This window comes from Copadichromis virginalis, linkage group LG4 (assembly GCF_057382275.1).
Source record: "Copadichromis virginalis isolate Kocher_CV1m ecotype Utaka linkage group LG4, C_Virginalis_male_GT1.1, whole genome shotgun sequence".
In the NCBI taxonomy this organism is placed as follows: domain Eukaryota; kingdom Metazoa; phylum Chordata; class Actinopteri; order Cichliformes; family Cichlidae; genus Copadichromis; species Copadichromis virginalis.
The window spans coordinates 4087476-4105742 of record NC_140621.1 but is presented as its reverse complement, the minus strand read 5'-3'; the positions used below and the strand labels follow the sequence as shown (position 1 = coordinate 4105742).

The 18267-nt window shown below is 44.1% G+C and overlaps 1 protein-coding gene across 16 annotated transcripts in view; it reads left to right on the top strand.

The window, feature by feature from the left end:
- nfixb (nuclear factor I/Xb) overlaps positions 1–18267 on the top strand; it is a 136507-nt gene that overhangs the window by 32240 nt on the left and 86000 nt on the right. For 7 of the 16 annotated variants that reach the window (XM_085453186.1, XM_085453188.1, XM_085453191.1 and 4 more), the window contains one exon: positions 8648–9179. In XM_085453186.1, coding sequence (XP_085309312.1) covers positions 8648–9179 — 532 coding nt within the window. The other 9 variants (XM_085453190.1, XM_085453185.1, XM_085453187.1 and 6 more) reach the window with 5 other exon arrangements.

Sequence of the window (18267 nt, the reverse complement as noted above, 5' to 3'; positions counted from 1 at the left end):
ATTTATTTTCTATAATTATGTAATAAAGCTTTTAGGAGGCTGTGTTCCCCTATCATTTGACAGAATATGGGAATAAAGTCTCTTAATAGCTGCCATTAACAAAGGAAATGTTAAAGGCCTCACATCCTGTTCCATATATTTATTTCATTGTTGGTTTAAAGCAGACTTAAAATTATGAAATTATCCTGTAAAGCTATTTAGAGGTGGCAAAGCTGTGAAAGCAGGTTATTTTACAGAATCAGAATTATAATGGGCTATTCTAATATGGTACATGATAAAAATCTGACACCAGCCGAAGGCGTAATCAGCCCTTGTGCATGCTTGTAAATCCACGCGAACCCAAACATTGTGCACCTGGTGCAGGGAGGGCGGGACTCCAAACTTTAGAGGAGCATTTTCCGAACATCGCAAACACCAGAAATTGTGGTGTCGGCTTCAGAAAATTCAGATGATGTTTAAATTCTCCTCCGGTACCTTCAAACGGGCAACAAACAGCGGAGCCTCGGTTTGAAAACACAATCGTGTTGTTTCAGCTCACTTTCTTCTCCCAGCAGTGTGTGAAAGGCTGACTTTGGCATTTCACACTCATGTCTTTGAAAAGAGGAGTAAAGCCCTACAGCTTTGCTAGGCGGCAAGTTAACACATGAACCTGAAGATCCTTTTCATTTCGGGCAGTGTTGAAATTTTAATTCCAAATACTAAAAGGGATCTTTTCATGAGAGGGGTTATGGTGTAACATCCCTCCGCTTTAAGCCTATTGATAAATCGGTCTGCTTGTAATTCTCTGTGATGTGTGTCAACCAGACTGTCTAGATCAAAGATAAATGTGGTGTATGGCGATGGCTACGAGCGCCTGGCTGCTTATAGACTGTTCAAATGACATGATATCTCACTTCTAGCCTGCTCATCAAAAATGTATCACTTTCCATCAAACCAAAATAGGAATGTGGGATCAAAGAGAATGAATTTGCTAAATGCATTTCTTTGTTGCAGGCCAGGCACAACGTGTTTACTGATTACTGAGCTGGTTTTTACCAGGGTAGGAAATTAACACTCGCCACCAGCCAAATGCTGCTAAAAGCTGGCTGTGGTTTGTAAGTTTGTCTCCACTACCAGCCAGCTTTGGCAGCTTTTTTATTTGGATCTTGGGGAAATTGTGAGAATTAGTTGGTGGTGTTTTTTTTTCTCTTTTTTTTAACAAGAGGTGAGGCAAAAACAACAAAAAGAAGGCATAATGTCTTAGTCTGGTCAGTAGTATCACCGTCACTGGCTGCAGTGTGAGCAGCAGTAGTCTGTTGGCTCGCACAGTGAGAAAACACTCAGTCATGGCTGTAGTGGTGGTGCTGAGTCGGCCTGTCCCGGCATGGTTAGTCACTCACGCACACGTGTTAGTGAGATGCAGGGCGGTTTCTTCATCCAGCATTCTTTCTAGGCAGGGGAAAGGGTTTTGGAGCATGCGATTGCATGTGCATTAATGCATGCCTGGAGCTCCAGGCTGCAGAGATGTCATGGTTTCAAAGGTGAGTCCAGAGTGTGACATCGCCACAATCCACATGTTACCGAGCAGGCTGATGCGACATGCACGTATGTTGCAGATCGGAGTGCATTACCCCACTCCTCTGTCCTCGCTCAGCGATACTGACGTCTTCATCCAAGTACATCTGCACGCCTCTACTTGTGTTATACCACCTCGAGCGGGAACAAATATTGTTTTATAAACTCTCTGCTGAGAATCCACAAAACAAAATAGCCTCAAGTCATCAGCTTCAACACTTACAGATGAGGTGTGTTTAGTTGTGCTCTTCGTGTGTATTCACATTCAGTCTGCGCTGCGCAGTTTCACTTAAAAAGTTGAGTGTTCGTGTTAACGCCAACGCTCCAAAGGGCCCAGGACCATTTTGGAGTGCAATCCGGGTGAGCGGAGCAGCTCTTTGTGGGGACTGGAATGTGCCGTGCGTGCCTCTTCTTCTCTTCAGCCCGTCTTCCACCTCACCCCGCCCCACCCCGGGCACGTTAGCACGCAGCCACCACAAATTGCTTGCAGATTTTTCACACATAGTAACATGCTGGTTTGTAAACTCAGATAAGTGCAACCAATGCACGGCGTGAGCTCCATGGATCTCTACGCATCACTCGCTTGCTAAAGAAACAGAGTAAAGGGTGCTCCGAGATACCCCCCCCTTTTTTTTAATGTTACCCTGAGCCAGGAATGATTACCGTGGATGATAACAGCAGAGGGTCATGCAGTGGGCCGATTCATTACAGTATAGACCATCAACCAAAGGATGGCATACTTTGTGGCATCAGGGGAAACAGTTTCTTCACACTTTAGCACCAATCTGTGAAATTTTAAAATGCAGCTAGAATACTCCAAGTGCTTTCCTCCTTCTCGAAATGTACACCTGACTGCCTCATCCTCACTCTCACAGGCCTCTAACATTTTTGCACTCTAAAATAAATGACTGAATCTCCTCTGCGTCCCTCCTAACCCTTTTCTCCTCCAACACCTTCCTCACACCCTGGCTCTCTGTCAGCCAGGGGTCAGTGGGGGAACCGGTGTCAGGCTTCGTCCGGGTCAGGGACACTCAGGTGGTCAGGAGAGGATGCAGCCGAGCCCCGCCAGCCCAGAGCTTCCCCTTAATGAAGGGGCCAGGCAGCTGGAAGGCCCTCGGGTTGTGCACACTACTGGCTTAATTGGCCTAATGAGATGCAGTGAGGCCTCCACGAGGTCAGGTGCCACATGATGGGAGGACCTGCTGCTGGGTTCAGAAAGAGTTTTACTATCATGGGTTTTGTGGGTCTTATGTGAAAGTTACCTGATGTAGACAAGTCATTGTCGTATTCTGGGCATGGCAAACACTTTTGTTTGTTAAACAAAATTCAAGCCAGAGATTTATCATAACAAAAAAAATGCAAAAGAAAAGAAAAAAAGAAAAGCATTTCATTGTGCCAGAGTTTTGATTATTTGGCTGTAGGATCTGGACTTTAGAGCAAAAGCTCACTTTCACCGCCATCATTTCTTGGAAAAGTTGGATGGCTAAAATCACAAACTGACACTTCTAATTGCCGTGTTACTTTTAATTGCATGCATTCAACCTGTTTTTGTTTAAGGACAGGAAAAAAAGAATTGTGAATACGCGAGACGGCCTTCAGCTTCTTGGTTGATTGAGTCTTGATTTATCCTTTTTTTATGGCAACCACATACAAAGACACAAATACTCAGAAATTATGTATTGAGGTGCTGACGGTGACTGAAAAATGCCAAAAAGCAAAAAAAGCAAAACTAATTTAGTTTTAGATTAGATTCGACTAAATTAAATAGAATAGTGACATTATATTTAGTATGTTTTTGTCAATAATGTTTTAATTATTAATGAATGAAAAAAATATAATAAGATATCAATTATCTTAAAATGATGGACTCCTCCATTGTTTATTCAAACGGAGCTTAAAATGCAAAGGAGCACTAATGAATCCAACTCTGGGATGTTTTTCACAGTTAAGAGCCTTTTCTGTCCTTGCTGAAAGAGTTAATCTGAAGTTGGCAGCCAACTCCTCTCAGTCTCTGTCAGACGTGCGGAGAATTGGAAAAATAAAGGACTTAAAAATCATTTCTTTTGTCTTGTCATAGGCAGCGTTCAGCTGTGGCTTTTATGTGGACGATTAGACTATTTTTAATTTTTTTTTTATTTCAGTTTGAATAAAAAGCCGAAACCTTCGCGATTGAAACTGTGATCTCTGATTTATAAATACAAATTGCTTTAATTTGGGGTTATCGACTCTGAGTGGGCCAAGTGTTTATTTTTATATACGATAACTGGGGGAGGGAAAAAAGCAAATTTAAAGATTTAAGGGGGAAATGCGTTAATGTCGCGAAACCTGAACTGAATTCCATATGCTGAACCGCGTCCCGGGTCATTCAGAGCCGTGCTGGCACTGCATCTGCTTGACAGGCTACATTTGAAATACATATCTGGGTGTTTCAGGGTCTCCTCTCTCGGTATTAATTGACGTCGGGGTTTCAGTAACGGTGTAGCACAAATGTGTAGCTTGCGGGGGATGTGCCAGGCCGTCTCCAGATTTTCTATTTTTTTTAATTTACATGTTTTTTCCTGCCAGGGTCCGTCAACGATATCGGCACTGTTTTATTTATTTATTTAAACATTTGTATTTTAAGTTCCCTTTTATGGCAGAGAAGAAGAAGAAGAAGAAAAATAAGTGGTAGCAGAAGAAGAAGAAAGTGATGGCGCAGCTTTAATTGTTTTGGCTCTTATTATTGGGGCCTGGGTGGTTTTGAGCCAGAGAAAACGGTGGTTAGAAAATAAGCCGTGCCTTTTACTGGGTGGATATCGGTGTGTTTATGAAACTCGCATTTGTTTGGTCACAGCAGCGGTTTTTTTCCAGGGTCTTTTAAGGGGACGGTTAGTTGAGGTGAAACGACGCAAACTGGTACGTTTGAAGCAGAGCATGTATTTCGTATTCATATTTTTTTTAATTATTATTATTAATAATAATTAATAAATAAAGTAATAATAATAATATCACTGAGTAAACCCCGTCACCTCCGACTGCTAATTGATAATAGGCTAATAATTAAAGCTAAAGGCCACGCGCATGTGGCCCTAATTTAATTTCCGGGTAAGAAGATTAACCCTGAGACACTTTCCATGATGGGTTTATGCCGCTTCGACAGACCTAAATAACCATATAGGTTCTTCCAACACAGCAACATGAAGATTACACAATATAGGCGTAGTGTGGAGCAGCAGATAGTGCAGACATGCAAATGGAAAGCACGGGGTTGCCCCCCCCTTTCAAAATCTGGGACTTTAGAAAATTCTGCAGTTTTCTTCCTGAAAAATAAATATGCACAACATAAATGTTTTTTTTTTTCTTCTACTTCTTCAGCAAGTGAAAGGCAAACAGCATAGCGAAGACAAAATGACTTAAAACTCCTTGTAGTCAAATTTCACTGACATTTGAATGGTGGTTTATTTGCATTTTGGCAAGGTCACCCAGAAAACCTTAATTCCCACTGAAAAGCAGACACACTGGAAAATGCATTCAAGTGTCAGTTATCTCCTCCTGCTACACTAAGTTTGTGCAGGTGGTGATGGATGCAAATATATCTTGACAGTGATGCCAAACACAGTCATACTCCACGGTGAGGTTCTTTTGTTACATTATCCAGCAATATATCAAACTTTTGGCTGATTGGAGATAAATGTGGAGGTGTGCCGTCCTTTGCTGTGTTAGCAGATGATGGGTGAGCGTCAGTGTTTCATTACGGGCTCTCATTGCTGTGTGGAGGATGTTCAGCCTTGACAGAATGGTGCGATTGTATGACCTTTGACAGTCTGCGGGCCTCTTCTCATGAAATCATCATTTAAAGACTTGCTAGAACTTAAAGTTGACTAACCGTGGTCTTTTCTTCAATGCTTGTCATGTAACAGAGGAATATATCAATTTAAATAATTGCTGAAGGCACCCGTTTAAAGCTGCAACTATCAATTGTTTCCGTTTGATTTTGTCTGTTAAAGCCAGAAACTGTCAAAAAATGACCATTAGAAATACTTGAATTTCTACTGCTTGTGCTTCCCAACCTTACACACTGAGAATTGCTCATTTCAGTCATATATGACAACGGAAACCATCCAGTTCCTAATATTAAATAGATGAACCCAGGCATTTTTTAGCTCTTGTTCTGTACATTTTTGACTCCATCTGAATGTGGCGTCATTTTATTGCATGAGATCTGGAGTCCTGATCCTCTGCTCTTGGTCTGTGATTCAGCAGCACTTGCACCTTCCCACTATCTGTCTGCTGAGCAGGTGCAGCCCTGACTGACACTCGTTCAGAGCTGAAACTAGTGATTATTTCCATTTATTTCCATTTAGTCTGTTAGATGCCGAAAGCTTGTCTAATGTTAGTTTAATATCATTTATGATAAATGTATCAATACCCCAATTTTTTGCAAAGCTTAGACCCGAAAGTGTTTGGCAGTTTTGCTTCAAGGTGGCCGTTTCCAGATAATTTCCCATGAATTTATCAGCAGATATTTTCAACTCTACATGCATTCTTCGTCCTTGCTGACTCCATCTGATTGTGGTGCAGGTCTCCTGATGCTATGTTTCAGGTTTATTGCACTGGTCAGTGATTCAGCACCACCACCTTCACTCAAGCTGCCTGCCAAGCAGATGTAGCCCTGAACAACGTGCTTTACGATGAGGCAACACGGCAGTCATCTCCGCTCCGATACCGAACTGCAGAAACCTCCCAGGGCGGGGGGTGTTCGGGGATACGTACGGAGCCGATTCGGGCTCTGGGATTTCGTCCTCATGCTAGCTGTGCTGCTTAAAAACAGAAAACAAACAAAAACAGCTGAGGCAAATTCTGGTTCCTCTCCTGCCTTCACCCCCACACCCCACCCACCCCTTTAAATTCTGTAACAATTTCTGTATCTGTGCCTCTAAATCATCTCGTCATTCATTTTGCGAGTGTGCAGCGAGAGGAGGAGTGTGGCTGCCCGGGTTTGTTTCTCCCTCTTTGTTTGCTGTGGTAAACCCATGAGCAGCTGCCGGTGGTGGGGTCTGGAGGGATTCTGAAGCTGTGTGTCCTCTCTCTCGCTTTGCCATCCTCTGCCAAGGTGGCATTATGCGAGCAGAGAAAGGGGCAGAGAGAGGGAGCGGGAGACACAGAGGAGGTGAGGGCGGTGGGGTGAGAGGGAGACGAAGCAGTGGCGGCCATAGTAAAGATGGAGGCAGGCTGAGGGCTGTGGGGATTGGTGCAGGAGAAGGCTTGCTCCCCTGAACTTTGCCTCCGTGTCAGAGAGGAACTTGTCGATTTGGCAGATTGTGCAGCGTCGGACATGGCTGCGCGCTCCCTTACACTCCCACCTGCTCCCCCCACCCCCTCCTCACTCTCTCTCCCTCTCATTGCCACTACCCCTCCCTCCCCCCTTCCCACCCTCTCTCCTCTTTCTCTTTTCCCTCCCTTTCAGCTCTTGAAGCTAACGCATTGGCTGGGCTACAGGCATCTTGTTGCCAAATAGGTGGGCCCTACTCGTGTTGGCAAAGGCTCAAGCAATGGTTAGGGAAAGAACGCGGAGAGGACGAGAGACGGCGAGCGAGAAAGAGAAAGAGAGAGAGTTGGAGAGAAAAGGGGAAAAAAGAAGCAGCACTCGGCTTTGCCAGCGGTCGTATGCGCTCATCCAACATTGATTCGGCTCTCTGTTTTTTTCCTCCCTATTTTGTGCTCTGCTCTCCCTGGCCCCCCCATCTGTGTGTGTGTTTGCGAGAGAGTGTGTGTGCATGCGCGCGCTCGTGCCGGGCCCGGGATCAGAACAGACACCACCACCAATTAGATTTTGCCAAGGATTTTTTTTTCCTCCGAGATTTTTAAAAAAAATTTGGAACTCACAAAGGACTGTTGAATTTTTGTTCTTTTTTTTCGAATACATTTATTCTCGCTGTTAAAGTCTTTTTCTAATCATTTTTTCTAACATTTACATTTTTACCTGTTTATTATTTGTTTTGCTCCAACTTTTTGTCCGTCCTTTTTTGTGTCATTTTTGGCTTTTGTCTCAAGAACTGCTGGCTAGCGTCCTACTGCAGGACTCCCTTAAAATCTTTTTTGGTGTGTGTGTGTGTTTTTAAACTTGAGTCCACTGTTTGTGCTCAGCAGCGTGTTCTGCAAATTTTAAAAAATTATAACCCTCCCCACCCACCCCAAGTTTTTTTTTCTTTTCTTTTTTTCATCTGCTAATTCTCCACACCCTGCCAAAACCAGCGCTTGCTTTACATTGGGGAGCGCGGGAGGAAAGAGAAAAAAAAAACTGGTGCAGGAGATTTTTTTTTCACTTTAAACGCTGTGCCAAATTTATGATGAGAGTGCAAAATGGTAACTACCAGGCCGTCTGTCTTCCTCTAGCAGTGTGGTTTTCTGTGGTGATTTCTGTCTGCTTTCAGTTTGTTGTGGAAATGTGAGTCTGGTTGGAGCTCCCTTTGCATGGTAGCGCAGATAGGAAATGGTATGGCTGATCTTTTAGCGGCACATTTCAACAGTGGTCTAGTGGCGGCAAAGCTTGGCGGTGGTGAGCGACCGGTGTGTGGCAACCCTGGCACAGGAACGCTGTGGCGAGATCTGGGCTTTGTTGCCCAGAGATATGTAGTGAAGGTATTATGGTACAGCAGAATAACTTCTCTTTTTACAGCAGGAAAAGCGGGAGCGCAACTTGGCTCAGTTTTTCATCTGAATTCGTGAACTGTCGTCTTTTCTTTATTGTCTTGAACATTTTATTTTTGAAATGCTTTGTGTTATACCTTTGCATGCTATTGTAAGGATGATTTTTTCCTGGTTTTCCTGCATGCTTTATTTTTATTTGAGTCTGAATGTTGGAAATGAGAAATAATTTTAACATTTTAATGGCAGTTATTTGAATAGCTTTTTGATTTGAATTTAAATTAATTGATAATCATCAGAATTTTCATTATTCCAACAACACGTTTAGTATTATTAAACATTTTGGCATTTTCATTAAAAGTTTTGAAAAACCTCTAATTTTACAACTTAAAAAAAAAAGAAAAGGCATTTAAAAAAAAAAATTTTTTACAGCCTCCTAACGCCGCATCTTTTTCTCTCTCATCAGGATGAATTTCATCCCTTCATTGAGGCCCTTCTCCCCCATGTCCGTGCCTTCTCCTACACCTGGTTCAACCTGCAGGCCCGTAAACGCAAGTACTTCAAGAAGCACGAAAAGAGGATGACCAAGGATGAGGAGCGCGCGGTGAAGGATGAGCTGCTTGGGGAGAAGCCAGAGATCAAGCAGAAGTGGGCCTCGCGCCTGCTGGCCAAGCTCCGCAAGGACATCCGGCCTGAGTTCCGCGAGGACTTTGTGCTCACCATCACGGGGAAGAAGCCCCCCTGCTGCGTGCTGTCCAACCCCGACCAGAAGGGCAAGATCCGCCGCATCGACTGCCTCCGCCAGGCCGACAAGGTGTGGAGGCTGGACCTGGTGATGGTCATCCTGTTTAAGGGCAGCCCCCTGGAGAGCACGGACGGCGAGCGTCTGGTCAAGTCACCCCAGTGCTCCAACCACGGCCTGTGTGTCCAGCCACACCACATTGGGGTGACGGTCAAGGAGCTGGATCTCTACCTGGCCTACTTCGTCCACACACCAGGTATGTGATACCTGTAGAAGAACCGTTTTTCCCACCGTGTATGTGGTTGTTATACACACACATACACACAGGTCATGTGTTTTGTCACACACTCTTTGGCATGTAAGTCACAGATTAGACCCTGCCCTCCACTATGTACCAAGCTGATCTAGTGCCAGGCTTTGATAAACCCAGTCAGCACTGAGATAAAGACCACGTCTTGATATTTAAAGTCTGCAGCGTATAGTCCTAAAAAAAAGTTTTCCTCTCAATGTTTCTATCTGGTTTAAAGAGATTCAGAGAATCTGACAGTCAGGCTTAAAACCTGTGTTTACCTAGAGATATGTTTGCATTGGTACATTTGTTCAAGTATTTGTGCACAAATTTGTCTAAATCCAAATGTGCATGTTTTTCAGTGCCATCTGTAAACAAAAGCATCTGCAAACCTGTTTATCTGTGTGTGCACGCATGTGCACACGTGTGCGCGCACGACAGGCAGTTTGTCATGTGTCTGTAATCCATGTGTGTTGTGGGGTTGTTGTGTATCAGTAGCAGTGTGGTGTTTTTGTGGGTTTCTTTTGTGTGTGTGTGTGGTGGTCTGGAGAGCGCAGTGACAGCTGGCCCAGTCCCAGGTAGTTTAGGAGGCAGAGAGAGAGTCAGCCTGTCTGCAGCCTCAGCCTAACGCCACACACACACACACACACACACACACACACACACACACACACACACACACTCAAGTGGACAGACTCTCGCTCAGGAGCTCTCGATCAAACACCCAAGCTGCGCCTTGCGTTGTTCTTCTGAGCGAACTGATCACACACACAGTCACACACACGTTTGTGTTTACAGCAGTGAGACGTTTCGCGTTTACATCCACACGTGTTTTCTGCTGTGATGGTGAAGTTGAAATAGAGGCGGTAAAAATATTTTGGTGTAACATGTATACAAAGCCACATGTGTACTCGTGTGAGGGCAGCGATCAACGCTGTGAAATATAATATTTGCATGTCTCATTTTGTTGCACTTCACAGCTGTAGTTATTTCAACCTAATTTCATTTCTCAGGTAATTTTAGGAATGCAAATCCACTTTGGAAAATAAATAGCAACAAATGCTGATCTGGATATAAAATTATTAAATATGTTGTAACTACTTTTGCAAAAAACAAAAACATTTAAAAACAAAGAAAATGATATTCTGTTCAATTAAATTCCATTTAATTACTGCAGTGAGAATTTGATGTGCCTGAAGCTTAATTTTCCTGACACAAGTGAATTTAAATTGTCCTTTTAAACACACTAATGTTTAAAAATGTCTCTATTAGAATATAGTAGTAATAGTAGTAGCACTCCTGTTGTAGATGCCTGAATGTGCTGGATGATTTATAGTATAATTTAGGCTAATGTATTTATAATTGAAGCCCAGCTTTACCACTGTTAGCTGTGATTACAGTTTTAGCCACATTCATATATAATTTGGTCTATTTTATATATTTTATTTGTTGTCGTCACTTGATGTAGCTGTCTGTTTCTGTCAGGTGTTTGCAGGTGTAAATCATCTCTCACACACACACACACACACACACACACACACACACACACACACACACACACACACACACACACAGTCACTCTCCTCTTCTTCAGCCATTTCCTATTATCTCGGGCTCTCTTATGACAGACTGGCATACAGTTACAGGGCCTTAATTCTTCTCCTTGGCAGGGAGGTGCAGCGTTCCTCTGTGACAGAATCCCCCATGCCAGGCTCCTTTCAGCCCAGTGTGTAACTCTGCTTGAGTTTTGCGGGGCCTCCGTGAGCGCCCCTTCCTGTTCCACAATGTGGCATGGCAAACCGCGGCTCAGATTAGCTCCCAGCGCAGCCTGGTGCTCCTTAGAGTTTTTTTCCCTGACAACTCTGTGCCAGAATCCAGCAGCCGCTCGCCCCATCGATGCGATGCACTAGCCCGTCTCCTTTCTGGCCTTTGTGCATTTCATTAGTATTTCATCTTATTTGTACACATGTGAGTATTTTTCCATAAATCTTTATGGGATTTCTTTTCTTTCTAATCTTTTTTTTAAGGCCAAGTGGCTTGTATTTGGTTTACTACTGCATGTGAGAGAAGCAGCGCTGCTTTTTCCGTGCAGCCACCTTGCACTAACAACTGGTCAAGAAAGGGGAGAATGTGTGCGGTAACTAAAATGAAAAAGCGTCCACCTTTTGTAAGCGCAAGTCGCTGTGTTGTTCCAGCATGCTGGCGCGGGTTAGCCAGAGGACAGGCAGACAGTGGCTCCATTCTAACCTTTGGGGTGGCAGCGTTACAGTTTTATTCTTAGCTCCCCTTCCCAGGGTGTCTGTGTCTTGCGGAAGTTATCAGTTGCTAGGCCCGATGATTGGACCGCAGCCGTCTCACCCAGCTCGTCCCCGCCGTCGTGTTTCAGCTCTCTCGTCCCCACTGATGTCACTGTCGCCAGCTGTAAGGCGGGGGGGTGGATCTGCTTTCATGCGGCGTGATTGACACACACATACACAGTCACACGCACGCTCACTAACCCCCACCCCCCCTCTGTTTCTGCTTCCCTACAGTACAGTATGTGTCTGCTTTTGTCCAATTATAGACTTCGGCCCTCGCAGGCGGGGCAGGGACAGATCAAAGCTGATGGACTCTGATCTGCACTACTGCACCACAGCTTCAAGAGCAAGGTCCCGCTAATCACAAAACGAGCCTGATCATTTTCTTTTTGACAAGTACCTGCCTGCACACAAGCGCAGAGCATGACATAATTGTCAGGCAGTAACGAGAGTCGGATCCCAAAAGTGGTTAATTTTCTTTTCACTGATTGTGCTGCATTCGATGGCAGCAGTAATGGCTCAGGGATGTGGAGGAAGCAAGGGAAATCGGGGATGAGGAAGAGGTGGGGTGGTGGGTCTGATCTCATCTTTGATCACGTGTCTGTCGAAAAGGAAAGTCTGGCTCGCCAGTTGGGCGCTGCGGGCCGTCCTCCACCTAGAGACGCCCGGCTCAGGTCATGTTTTTTCGAGCGACGTGTTCCATATTTGTCCGTCTGACGAGGCTGCACAGTTCCAGCATTAGTCATTTTTGGAGCCCGATCAGCCTCATACGGCTTTCATTACTTGTGCTGTTATGATAAAAAGATGTTTCTGCAAGTGCAGCCTCCATATCTGGTCTCTGTGCTGGAGACAGACAGACCAGAGAGGTGCCCGGGGCAGGTCCGAAAGCCAACTACGCGTGCCAGACAACGCCGTATCTCCATGCTGCTATGGCGCAAACACAAATCCGAGACATTCATTTACCCATCAGTGTGTCTTTGTGCGTCGTCGCGACATTACAAATGACCAAGAGAATCTCTTTTAATAGAGACAAACAAAGAGACAGACAGCCAGACTGAGAGACTTAACGCCTCCACGTCATGCTAAATCCATCAAACACATCTTATCTGCTTCGCCCAATATCCTGAGCTTCAAAAAGGAGGTAAAATTATCAGATGCAGTTACATAATAAAGAAAAAAAGCAAACAGGAAAGAGTGGGATTTGTTTTATTACACACAAGCTCGGTCCATAGAGGCAATACGCTGGAATATTAAAGCAGAAGTAGCAGTCGTGTTATGTTTGCCGTCGGCTGAGTGTTTGCAGAAGCAGAAGAGAAGGAGGAGGTGTAATGGTTAAAGCAGGAAAAATACTCTGTCTTCTCTTTCTTGGATCTGCGTGTTGCGCAGAACAGAGATTTCTGGATGGAGCGCAGAATTGCGCTCCAGCGTTCTGGCACGGCTCCGTAACCCGGGCCGACGGAGGAACAGAGAGTGTCGGCGCCGAGGGAGCCGCATTCATGTGGCGTGAAAAACACTGCTGCTCCGACGCTTTCAACGGAAACTTTCTTACGCTTTGTTGTCATTTGAAATAATGCGTCCAATAAAGTTTGAGCATCTGCAAGCCCCTCTGACATGACAGCACAGCGTCAGTGACGCTGCCGCGTTTTAATGTGCGCTGTGGCGTCCGGGCCTATTTTCAGAACCCCTCGTTTTTCCAGCTTTTTTTTTTTAATGCGTGCGTGTGTCACAGAGAGGAAAAGTGAAAAGAAGAGGGGAGTGTGCGGAGTGTAAGGAATCGCTGGTAAAAGGATTACTCCGTGCAATCGGGCTTCCGAGGCGGTTGCGCTAATGCTCGATCCTCTGACCTCCTTTAACCGTTCTCCTTCACATCTCTCCCCGTTCTATAGGTCCGACCGCCGTGCTGCTCTATGGGCTTGGGAGCAGGCCAACCTGCTTCATATTCACTGTAATTATCCAGTTTAGTGAATAATCCTGGAAAAGATACACAAAAGGCTGAGTGTATGATTGAATTATGTGCAATTTGAAATGAAGGTCGGGTCTTAACTTCGGGAATAGAAAAATTCCTTGTAGCAGAAAGTGCAACAAAGAGTAGCTTTATTTCCTAATTTCACTGTACAGTGGTTTTTAATTATTGGTGTAATTAAGGTTAATAAATAAAAGCCATGGTGTCTGTTTAGCAGCTTAGCTCACTTTTTTGGATTTAACGAGCAGAAATTTATTTAATTCTCAAGAAATTAAATGACTTAATAATATGGATTAATGAGTAGAGTAAACAAAAGCAATAAAAATAAATAGGCTATTCAGCTTATTGAGCTTTATTTTTACTTCACAGCTTCTTTGCTTTCCTCTACAGAGCAAACACAAATTAGACGTCTCCCCCCATGTTTCTCCTCCGTGTATTATTTTTCGTCTCTTCAGTTCCACTGTTTTGCATTTGCATGACCGATCTTCTCTTTTCTCTGTGCAGGCGCCAGGCTTGAAGTCTGTCCATCCGCTAAAAACATAGGTATCCCCGCACAGGAGCTCTGGCTGCTAACGCCTGAGCCGAGGGGCAAAGAGCAGGAGGAGCGGAGAAGTGATGTGTAGAAAGGACGGAAAAGAGCGAAGCGAGCGTCTTTTTCTGGGCCATTTCCCAGCAGCCAGATTCTGATCGGTCCGCCTCGCGCCTTGTTGCCTCGGTCCAGCGGAGCAGAGCACATGCACGGAGACTTGCCCTGTAATTGGGATAGCTCTTTCCACACGGAAAAAAAAACGGAGCGGAAAACAGCGGCGAATCCGCCGTCTCCTCCGTGCGCACATCTTTCATTTAAAAGTAAAAAATGAGCAATTATACGCAAACAAAATCCCCTTAAATAACCACAAATGAACGCTAATAATGTGGAGATTAATAAATATTTTCACCCCTGCTTCATTTATTCTCCCATTTAATGGTAATAAATGTCAGTGGTTGCTGTTAGGATGATATTGAGCGCTGATATAAAGTAAAAAGAAAAGCGTAGAATAAAGATAATGGAAAATGCCATGCTGAAAACAAAGAGAGAGGGAGGGCACATATTCAGGCTAGTGGGGCTGGTTGGCAGCATTTGGCACCCAAAGCTGCAGCTCTGTTTAGGAGGTGCCAGCTTTTCAAACCGACACACAGTCCCTGCCAACTTCTCTCCTTCTGATCCTTTTCTTTCTCTCTCATTTTAACATTTTCCCCCTGTATCCTTGTTTTCGCTTAACACTTCTTCCCCTCTGCACGTCCCCTTACGCCCCAGCCACCGCCGCTCCCGTGGATGCTTTCTCACAGCGGGCTGTCAGAAAAGACGAACGTCGAGAACGTTCGGGTCTTGTTTTGCTGGGATGTCGGCGCGTTGAATAAAATGGCTATCGTGTTACCAGACGTGTTCTTTTATTTTTGTGAAAAATATTTTCCACAGCTCTTTTTTTCTTACTCAGCGTGCTTCTGTGGATTCAGGTCCAAAACAAAATGGAGGATGAAGCACAGCTCCTCTCCAATCAGAGCGGAGAACCAGTCAGGAAAAATGTTACTGGCAAATTAGCAATTCTGAATATTTCCTGGTTTGCTTGTTTTCTTCTTCTTAATGTGTTTTGGCGTATGCACACATCTGCATAGGCAGAGTGGAGGTGAGGGTTGTGGGCTGACTGAAGAAATCAGTTGTACGTCTTTCGGGATGCAGACCCGGGGCCCGAGGATGGAGACAAGAACGTGCTGCTGTGAGCGAAAGCATTAAACGCTGGGTATGGGGGTGGATGGAATTACTCAATAATGATCAGAAAATTAGAGCCATTATTGAGGGAGAGTAAACAGGCCTCTCTAAGTGTGAAAGCCTCCTATTCAGCCAGGACCAGGAGCAGGACTCCTTTCTTCCTTTCGTGGATCCACCCATGGCCTCGAGAGCCCGTCTTTTGTTCCCTGAAATAACAGAGTGAATATATGGGGGTCGAGTTGGGAGGGGGGTGCCGTTCCCAGTGCTGAGCACAGTATGGACGAGCTACTGACTGTAAGCTACTCCTTTTATTGTAGCATTATGTTTACTTTTGTCTTTCTGGCTTTTTTCCATACTTACATTTTTTTCAGACTTACAGTCTAATTAACTGTCTGTATTTAAATAAGTTGCTGTCACTGGGTTCAGAAATCCTGGCAGCATATGTTAAAGTTATTTTCTTTTTATTTATTTTTATGTCTGTTGCGTACAAGTGCACCTGTGCGTCTCTTCTCCATTAGCGCCTGCGTCTTCCTCTGTCTCGGTCCAGAGTCGGGGGAAAGTGGGTGTAAACTAGGCGCTAATGTGACTACTTCCGCGTTTGTCACTACAAATGTTTTAATTAATGGGGAACGGATAAGTAAATAAGCTTGCCACGTCTCGCAGCAACTGAACAGCAAATGCAGTGCTCAGAAGAGGGACAAAGGAGTGAAGAGAGGGATTTACACTTTGAACAAGCCGTTAGAGAGAATAAAGGAAGCTGTGTTTCCTTCCCCCCTTCTCTCACATCACTTCCAAGCACTCTACTGCTCTCAGAATAGGATTTGACGTTCATAATAACTATAGCACTCTTGCTTGTAGCTACTTTAATAATGACTGCATTTAAGTCTTTCATGCGAGTCCAGAATTCTCTGTCTGAGTTAAGGTTGTATTTAAAGGTGGAAAGAATTAGCAAGGCCCCCAGCGAGGACAGAGTGGGCATCGCTCACATTCAGATAGATGGGGTTTCAAAGTGGCTTGCAGATGTGCAAAACTATGGGAAGGCCAAAGCAGTATAAATAGTGTGGATGACTTTCCCCGGCAGCCTGCCTTCATGTGACTCAGTCTTGTATTCAACATCCTTCTTCATTCAGCTCTGGAAACTCTCTCCAGGGCAGAGCTTTTTCCCGCTCTGGGGCTCCGCTCAAAGGGGGAAAAAGAAGAATTACAAAAATCACCTGACGTGTTCGCTCACTTTCTCCGTCTGTCTGCTTTTCATATAGACGGCCAGCTCCATTTCACAGACATCACTTTTGGATGGTAACATTCTCATTATACTCGTCAACTGTCAGCGCTCAGCACTCTCTCGTCTATAATTTCAGACTCATTTGAATTCTTATTGGCAGCTTCGATGCATAAATTTCATAAAAGATAGGAAAACAACACAATTTCTTCTCGCTCTCCCTGGTGAGCAATAAAATATGGAGAAGATTAGTGGGAAAGGAGTAATTCAAATTCAATTGTTTGTTTGGATTTTTATTATCAAGAAAACACATGTCCAGTATCATATTTGAGCTTCATACATTTTACATCGCGGATACCTAACAAAGCCAGCGTAACTGTCGCGCTCCAAACGGCCTCACGGCACCTTTGCATTGGATAGCTGTCCAGAAAGGTAGATGAATAGAGTTGCCATGGCCACAAAGCTTCTTTTTTTCCTCTCAGTGTACCTTTCCTGGGTGATATCCAAGGAGTGTCAGCGACTGGCCTGGTTGGCACGTTGAGTGGCCATGCAGTGCTGGGCTGTTTCTGTGGCGCTTCAGCCTACAGTGTGGGCAACCAGAGCGCAGTGCTCTGCCAGAGGAATCCACTCAGATCACTTTCACTCTATAGAGGGCATCCCCAGCACTCATGTAAATTAATAAGCACATATATAAATATATATATGCAGCTGAGCAGGGACACTAACCCGTGCAGCAGCAATGTTAGTCAGAGTCTTAGATTCAAAATGACTCATTTGTTTTCCTAAGAGGAAACGGAGGAATATTAGATTTTCTTGGTGTTATAATTTACTATTTTTATTTTAAACACTTGTCACTGGACATGGGCCAAGTGAGACATATAAAAATGTCACAGTAATTTTAGAGCAGATTTTTCCCTTAATGTTATTCACACATTTTGCTAGGCTTAGTTCAGTCCAGGGGGCTTTTTATCCTCTGAGAAGCTATAAGTACCTTTTGAGATGGCAGCTGTGATATAATTTCATTATGAAAGCAGGGGAGCCTGTGATATAAAAGACTTGCCTGCAGGCAAACAAAGCGGCTCTAACCCCTGTGTGCTGCTGACTTTGGCCTTATGTTCTTATTGTTTGGGATATCACTGACCCCGCTGCCCTTAGTGCCAAAATATTAACCAGAAAATCAAATCTGTCCTTCTCTCAGTTCTTTAGGCGTTCTGAAGATCATTATCAAATAGACGGAAAATTCTAAATAAATGAATAAATAATAGGACAAAATCCAAATAAACTTATCTGGTTCTTGAGAGGTTTGTTCAAATATGATTAAAAATCCTTTTGATACCAGTTATTAATGTAAAGCATATGAAAACAAAGTTCTTTTAATCAGTGAATTCATAAATCATGCAAGTGGTTATTACAGAATCAGAAAACAGGGCTGTGTCGAGAAAACAAACATTTGTCTGTATGTCTTCATGCTAATAAATCCCCACATCCATCCTATCAAGAGGAGTGATTTTCTGTCGTCGTTTCTGGTTTACGTGGAGACGGAGAGGAATTATAATATAAATATTGTTTTATTTCAGCACACTCACCAACACGTCACTTAGTGAAAATTGGTGTCATTTTTCAAAGCGTGGCTTTAGTTCAACCAGTCAATCGATGCTTGGAAGACATGCGGTTCTCTGCTAGTTTCTTCTAAGCTGACAGAGTTTGGCTTTCAGCATATTTTTACATTTTCCCCCTAAAACGAACCAAACCTGTCTCATTTACACCTGAACCTAGTCTCAGTGTTGTGAATGTAAACCGATCTCTTAACAAGGATTTCCGTAGGT